General features: G+C 36.2%; 1 protein-coding gene across 2 annotated transcripts; it reads right to left on the bottom strand.

Annotated features, from left to right (window-relative positions):
• Positions 1 to 5,206: 5,206 nt before the first annotated feature.
• LOC145132608 (26S proteasome non-ATPase regulatory subunit 4 homolog) lies at positions 5,207 to 7,612 on the bottom strand. 2 transcript variants are annotated; one of them, XM_079067454.1, is made up of 10 exons: positions 7,442 to 7,612; positions 7,257 to 7,370; positions 6,936 to 7,041; positions 6,727 to 6,841; positions 6,418 to 6,627; positions 6,035 to 6,326; positions 5,820 to 5,952; positions 5,628 to 5,737; positions 5,462 to 5,530; positions 5,207 to 5,385 (listed from the first exon to the last, which is right to left on the bottom strand). In XM_079067454.1, exons 1-10 carry the CDS (start codon positions 7,451 to 7,453, stop codon positions 5,335 to 5,337), a joined length of 1,212 nt encoding a protein of 403 aa, XP_078923580.1. In that variant the 5' UTR covers positions 7,454 to 7,612; the 3' UTR covers positions 5,207 to 5,334. The 2 variants fall into 2 exon arrangements, with proteins under 2 accessions (XP_078923580.1, XP_078923581.1); XM_079067455.1 differs by having other exon boundaries at positions 5,207 to 5,376.
• Between the last annotated feature and the right edge of the window lie 759 nt (positions 7,613 to 8,371).

Here is an 8,371-nt window from a genome sequence, read left to right as displayed (position 1 = left end):
TAAAATCTCAAATTATTTTTTATTTAAATTAAAAATAAAAATACCATCTTTGAAGTTTAAACTATAACTAACCTCAGGCTGATTTTGCATTGAAGCAAGCAAATCCTTGACTGAAGGATCATTCGGGACAACTTCTGGCAGCTTCAAAACCAACAAACATCCCAAATAATCAATTTCTCTCCATTTTTTGTATTATTATTATTATTATTATTATTATTTTTCTATTCACAAAAAAAATAAAAACATAAAGAAGCAAGAATAGATGAGACAAATGACTGAGGAGCCAAAAGCTTCCCCATATCTGCTTCCCCTTATCCTGATCCATCTTTTGCACCTTCTTCAACAGACAATTGTAGAGCTGCAAATTGCAAATTAAATTAACACAAAACTAATTCTAAAAATATCAAGAAATCATAATATTGATTTCATAGTAAGACTAAGTTAGCTACCAAGTGCCAAATCTTGATCATCAGCAGTTGCCTCTGACATGTTAGCATCCCTTGTTGCCAAAGTAGCAGCAGCCCCAGGATCAAAATTTTGGTCATTTTACTTGTTCCGAGTAAATTGACTATTTTGGGTTTGAATATAACTGATTTCTCCAGTTTTGGTTCAAATTTTTGGTCATTTTACTTGAAACAAGGACCAAAAACTTTAGAAAAACCTCAAAGCAAGACCAAAAGTGCAAGAGAAAACTTTTGGGGGACTAAAAATGCAAAAATCAGATAAACTCAGGGACCAAAAATTTTATTTATATTAATAATCCTCTTATTGAATTTTAATGTTTTTAGGTTGTTATCATGAATCTTGAGGGCAGTTTAGTAACAGACCTTGATGCAAAGAAATGGTCGGATGCACCAGGGGATGATCCATCTTCTTACTACATGGTTGACATTTTATTTTATTAATATTTCTGTTTTTTAGATTTTTATATTGAGTGCATTTTTTTTATTTTTTTTTCTTGACAGGTACCCTTTTCAAAAGTTGTTTATATCGAGCAATCCGACTTTAGAATGAAGGATTCAAAAGACTATTATGGGCTTGCTCCTGGAAAGACTGTCCTACTCAGGTGTGTAATTTTCATAACTTTGATGGAATGGAATCTGTCACACCCCAAAATCAGAACGGCGGAAACGTTCAGGGGTGGAGGACTTCATGTACAGTATCACAACAATGCATAATAGTAAAACAAGCAACAACATCATCCATTGCATCAATAGTATAATTTAATACAAGTGTGTTCTGTATAGTTTATAAGACACCAAAAATATGAATCAAAATAAAAGATGAGTCTTGAACGTGCTCCATCTTCTCAAAATCTGGTCATCGGTACCTGTCTACTGGTGACATGAGAATACAAGTTATTTTGAAAGCGTGGATCAGCATTAAAGCTGGTGAGTTCATAAGTATTTTAGTGTTATTGTTTGTATAAGTTTGAAGAATGTACTTGTAAATGTTTGATGTAAAAGTTTGTAAGTATTTGATGTAAATGTTTGTAAACTTCCTAGAAAATCCTATATTTTCTACTAAAGTAGTCTTCTACCAAGACTCAATTGATTCTCTATGTTTGTTCTTTTGTAAAAGTGTGAGTTTTCCTAAAGTATGACTATCATTACCAAAATATAGTTTTTCATTACCGATTATGTGATAAGATCACAATGTGAATGAAATGGGAAAAATAAAGATGTACTATAGTTTTATCTAGGTAACTACCAATGTACTAACTACCTTAAACTTGTTAGTTTAATTAAGGTAAAATGTGATATGATTGTAACCATACTTGATTGACTAGTATAACACGACGTTCTAGACGTCGAAATGATATGACATTCGTCACCCGTAGACCTGCAGGTCCCACTGTAGCTAGCAGCAAGGTGTGGGATGGTCAATCCCGTATAGATCTATACACAAATTCACGCTCTCCCTCCAGGAGACTCTGGGTACAAAACGTGACGCAGCAGTATATTGTCGAGCCATGAAGTAGTATCTCACATTAATGTTATAGTATTCTTGTATTTGTATAGTATGTACTAGTGTAGTGTTCTCTCTGTCTAGTATGTAGTATGTTCTCTAGTGTATAGTGTGTAGTATGTATTGATTCTCATTATAGTATTCTCTATCTGTTTCTCTTCATAGTGAGTATTGACTCTCGTTATAGTCTTCTCTATCTGTTTCTCTTTATAGTATGTTTGAACTGACTCATGTATGAACTGACTCTTATATGTTTCATTGTTCTAGTAATAGCATTAGTGACTTCCTAAACTATACATATTATAGCTTACTAGCAATGTTGTTTGTATGAATGAACATGTTTGTACACCTTTGCTACTCAAAGGTATTGAACTGAATGAAGAACTTTAATATCTATATACATACACATAATATATAACTAAGATTCAAACGACCTTCGGACAAATAACCGATACCCTAAGTCCACAACCAAACAAGGAACATGAAATAAGGCGAGTTATCAGTCCTAAGTCCTTTCAATCCTACTTATATAACTATATCTATATAGATATGATTTTGACAAAATATAAGTTTAAAAGAGTTTAATAGAAAGTATTTAACATGTAAAAGAGTTTATAAAACGATTTGAAGCAGTTTGTTTGATAACACAGTTTGAAATGTAAGAAATCCACTTGTTTGATAGTTATTAATCACATGTGATTGATATAATAACTATGATAGCTCTACTTGTATCCCCCCCCCCCCCCCAATAAAAGCATTTAAAATCATTTAAAAGATAAGTTAAGGGGTATGAACTCACCTGCAGTGAGTGATATGAATGAAAGATCGGTTTGTATGATGCTAAGTGCCAAGTGAAGACTTGAGCACAACGGGTCCTAATAAGCATATAATGACACATATATGTATATAATTAGTGTTTATACAACTAATCATGTAAGGAAAACACCCTAGGACTTAGGAAACACTTAGATTGAAGTGTTAAAAGCTCAAAGGGTTGCATATAATGGGTGTACGACCACACTTGTGTGTGTACGGCCACCAGGGGTACGACCACTTGGGTGTACGGCCTGGTGTGTACAGCCATGGAGTGTACGGTCATACACTCCTTGAAGAAATGGTCAAAAAGTGTATTCCAAGGTCCTATCTTGCATCCCTTAAGTGTTCTTGATCATGTGCTAGCATACAACTTGAGTTTGAGGCCATTAAGCACTAAACAAAGGGGTGTACGGCCACATGAGGTGTGTGCAGCCGCACACTCCTTGATGATCATGGTTTGGACGATTTCTAGGGAGTATATCCAGTAAGTAACAAGCATAGGAGAAGGTACTTACACTATAAAAGCTTTTAGGGGTGTTTGAGGTCCAAAAGTTTAGTAGGTGTTCTTGGTGTTCTTGGTGAAACTGAAGAACACTTGAAGATCTATCAAAAGGAGTGATTTCATGGATGAAACCAATGATCCTTACTAGATAGTGAAAGGAATCAACAAATCAAGGAAAGGAACACTTACAACTTGAAGATCTATGAAGAAAATCGGATGATAGTTGAGAGAGAATGAGTTCTTGGCTTGGGAGGGTGAAAAGAGCTAAATGAAGGCTAAGTCTCTCATTTATACATGAGAGTGTGCTGTCAGGAGGGGGGGTGCGGCCGCACACTCAAGTGTACGGCCGTACACTCCTCATGTTGGAGTGTTTGGCCATTTTTGGGTAGGGGTGAACTTGTGGAACCCAAATCTAAATCCTAACTTGAAGATACTACGTTTAGAACACTCAAATTGACTCAAAACAATGCTAGAAGGTAGCAAAAACGAGTCTGACTTTGAATGATTTGAATAACTGTACAAGATAGAAATTTCGGGTTGTCACATCATCCCCCCGTTAGAGAGAAGTTCGTCCCGAAATTAGAGTTTAAACAATTAAGCTATTACAAATAACTAAACGAAAAGATGAGGATATTTTAGTTTCATTTGATCCTCGCGCACCCAAGCGAATTCAGGTCCTCGCTTGGCATTCCAGCGAACCATCACTATCGGGATACGGCTTTGCTTCGTTTGCTTGACCTCTCGATCCATGATCTCTACAGGTTCTTCCACGAAGTTGAGGCTCTCGTTAATCTCGATCTCGTCGAGTGGGATTACAAGAGTCTCGCCGGACAGACACTTTTTCAAGTTCGAGACGTGGAAAGTAGAATGTACGTTACTAAGTTCACGAGGTAGTTTGAGTTTGTAAGCTACAGGGCCGATTCTAGCGATAATCTCGAAAGGCCCTACGTATCTTGGATTTAGCTTTCCACGCTTTCCGAAGCGTATCAAGCCCTTCCAGGGTGAGACCTTCAATAGAACACGGTCACCCACCTGGAATTCCAACGGTTTCCTTCTTTTGTCTGCGTAGCTTTTCTGTCGGTCTCTAGAGGCTTTCAATCGTTCACGAATCTGAACGATCTTCTCTGTCATTTTCACAGACATGAGAGAGAGATTTGAAAAGGGACCATCGATGTAATTTCTTCAAACAATAGGGATACGACTTGTCCATTTTCTTGGCTTCATAAAAACAAACACAAGGCATTCCTATTCAAGGTCGACTTTGAGAAGGCTTTCAACCGCCTCAACTAGGATTATCTCGACTTTGTCATGGCCTAGATGAACTTTGGTAAAAATGGTGCAATTTGTACCTATGTTCAGCTCGTGACTCTGTAATAATCAACGGTTCAGCGTGCAATGAATTTTCACTCAAGAGGGGAGTTAAGAGAAAGACCCTCTCTTTCCTTTTCTTTTCATCCTAACGATTGAAGGACTTAACATAGCACTTGAAGAAGCCAAAGAACATGGCCTTATTCAAGGCATTCACCTTGCCTAACAAGGATAACCTAGATTTTTGTAGTCTAATTTCATAGTCACCAGAGGTCCAAATCCAATCAAGCTTGTTGGTCATAAGGAACCGCTCAACATCAACATCTTGTGGCTGTTAGGAACTACAAATACTATTTGGCAAAAATGACAATCCTGCCCCTGAATAGATTGTGGACGATTTTACCCCTAGGAAAGGTCTTGATGGGTGTTTGAATCTTATTTTATAAGATTGTATCCTCTCTTAGATAAGGAACTTGTACATTTGGAATGTAATTTTCAATAGTTATAATCATTAAAGAACTTTTGTAGCCTCTTTCCTTTTCCCTAAACAGCATACTTAAAACAATTTCAATATCATGTAAGACAACTAGACACAAGCAACAAGTAACAACATTGAAATCACAAACAATATCCACTTTGAAAATTATCCATTGAAAGATGAGAAATTAATGATCATCTTATCTTTTACAAATCCAAGTAAGTGCCATGACATGATTAAAGTTGATAAACAACACCAAAAATCACTTGTCATCTTCCTTGGGTGCTTTATCCTCCTCTTTCTTCTGCTCAGACTGATAAAATCTCAAATTATTTTTTATTTAAATTAAAAATAAAAATACCATCTTTGAAGTTTAAACTATAACTAACCTCAGGCTGATTTTGCATTGAAGCAAGCAAATCCTTCACTGAAGGATCATTCGGGTCAACTCCTGGCAGCTTCAAAACCAACAAACATCCCAAATAATCAAATTTCTCTCCATTTTTTGTATTATTTTTTTTTTTTTTCTATTCACAAAAAAAAAGAAAAACATACAGAAGCAAGAATAGATGAGACAAATGACTGATCAGCCAAAAGCTTCCCCATATCTGCTTGCCCTGATCCTGATCCATCTTTTCCACCTTCTTCAACAGACAATTGTAGAGCTTCAAATTGCAAATTAAATTAATTATAAAAATATCAAGAAATCTTAATTAATATTGATAGTAAGACTATAAGTTAGTTTACCAAGTGCCAAATCTTGATCATCAGCAGCTGCCTCTGACATGTCAGCATCCCTTGTTGTCACAGTAGCAGCAGCAGCAGCAGGATCATCCATTGACATGGCAAGAGCTTGTTGCAGCAATGCATTCTCATCATCCTGTGCCACCTCATCATTATTAGAAAAAATTACCAAAAAGGGTAAAGTTAAAAGTTAAAAAACAAGAAGAAGAAGAAGTAACCATTAAATCATCTTTTTTATTCTCAGAAGTCCCAACATTTTCAGACATAGTTGCATCTTGTGAACTAGACTCTCCTCCTTCATTCTTTGAAGAATCATCTGCAGCTTTTTTAGCAGCAGCTTCTTGCCTTGCTCTTTCTTCTTCCATGGAAACACGAAGAGCAAGTGCCAGCTCAGGATCAAGATTCGGGTCAACACCAAAGTCAAAACCAGACACACCACCAGCTGCAGCTGCAGCTGCTGCTGCTGCAAATCCACTTCCACCTTCTCCATCTCCAGTAAAGATTGGAGTACTAACAACAGTAAAACAATCATCACCTAAAAGTTAATAAAACATATGTTGGGAATGAAAAAGAAATTATAATTATAATTATAATAAATAACCTTAAAAGAACATCAGAAAGAGCATTTGATCCAGCTGGGACATGAACAATGTGACTGCTGTCATTGTTGTTTACAGCTGCAACTAAAGCTTCAAGCTTTTCTGACTTTGATTCATCTTCTTCACCAAAGTTCACAACATCAAGAGCTACACTGTTCTTCTTTAACTTCTTCCCTATCATCTCCAGTACTTTCTTATCGTATTTTACAGGACTGAAATCCAAAACCAATAAATGTTGATTGTTTGTTAATAAGAGGAAGAAAATCAGAAGATGAAATGTAAAGTAAAAGGACCTTATACATATTACATACCCTCCAGCAAACACAATTATCCTTTGTTGCTGTTTTTTGTTTTGTCGATGCTTTAAAGCTAACTGAGCAACTTGGATCCCAGCTGCTAAGTTCATCTCACCTCCTATTTCTAAACCTGAGTAAGTGAAGAATAAATTTCAGCATTTCAAACTTCATACTAAAATGTTGTAGATTGTAAGTAAATACTCGAATCATTCAAAGAAACTAACCATGCATGCACGCCAGGATTTTGCCAAGATCGCTAGTAGGAGTGACAAGAACACGAACGCCTTTGCCAGCCATTGTCAATACTCCCACAGTATTTTCAGGATTAGACTGCAACATCAATTTTTCAGTTTCTCATCAGAGAATAAGCCCCGACAGATTTATATAATTCATGTAAACAGAAAAAAACTGGTAGCCAATCGTCTAGAACTACACAATTCATCGTCCCAATCTACTGAAAACTTTTCCCAATCAAAAACATTTGCGTACGATTTAAACTATTGGCAACTACAAAACAAAAGCCCTATGATTGATTATCAAATTACCTGGGTTTTAGCGCCACAAATGAGATTAACAGCGTCGGCTTGAGCTTGAAACCTAGTGGGTGAGTAATCCCCGTTACGCATCCATTCTGAATTATCGATACAGATCATCGTAGCCTGATTTCAATAACAAATTAAAACCCTAGTTTTTTGAAATAGAAGAATATATGGTAAAACTGAAAACGTACCTCGAGCACCATGATTGAAGGTTGACGAAGAAATCGAAAGAGCGAGTGATAACAAGGTTTGAGAGTTGTACTTGGAGGAAGAGAGGGGAATGGAGAGTTGTACTTGGAGGAAGAGAGGGGAATCGAAAGAGCCCTGTTCTCGTTCTGGTCATATGAATGAAGTTAGATCTGTAAATTATACATTATACAATTACAAAACTGGATAATGGTCCCTGTGGTTTGCTTATTTTTTCAGGTAAGGTCCAAAAAAATATTCACTCGCATAAATGGTCTTTTTCTATGATATGGTTTTAGTCCCAAAATCTTAATTCATTAGTTTTGGACGTTAACTATTGTTAAAATTACTACTTTGCCCATAGTTTATATAATTTATTAAAATTTATTATTTTATTAAAGTCTAACGACCCATTCCATTCCTTTAACCCAAAACCATCTTTTACCTTCAACTTAATGCATCTCTTTATCATCCCCTGCATCACCACGTTGGAACGCCTCCGACCATAGTCCCTACATGATTGATCCGTCTACTACCTCTTCCCCTTCCCCTTTACTTTATATTTTCCGACAACACAAGCCATTTGTAACCTTCCTATCATGGAAAAGAAAACCTAAAAAACATAACCCCATATGTCCACTTCCTCATTCTACTTTCTTTATGTCATTCTCTCACCCACCACTTCCTTATCACCGATCAACTCCACCGTTCACAAATCACACAAATTGCTCTACTGGAACCACTAAACGAAAGAAAACGAGCTAATCAACTTCAACATCACCTTCGATCTCTTACAACACCACCACCAATCTCCTTTAAAACCATCATTGATCTCCTCCACTGTCTTGCGTTTTGGATTTTTTGTTGAACTGTAACGTCCCAAAAACCATAATAAAAATTTTCATTTTTAAGAGCAAACAAAATAGTTTCATAAA

The sequence above is a fragment of the Lactuca virosa genome, chromosome 8, assembly GCF_052849685.1.
Source record: "Lactuca virosa cultivar CGN04683 chromosome 8, Lactuca_virosa_CGN04683_v6, whole genome shotgun sequence".
In the NCBI taxonomy this organism is placed as follows: Eukaryota; Viridiplantae; Streptophyta; class Magnoliopsida; order Asterales; family Asteraceae; genus Lactuca; species Lactuca virosa.
The sequence above is the reverse complement of the archived record's forward strand: the minus strand, read 5'-3'. Positions and strand labels throughout refer to the sequence as shown.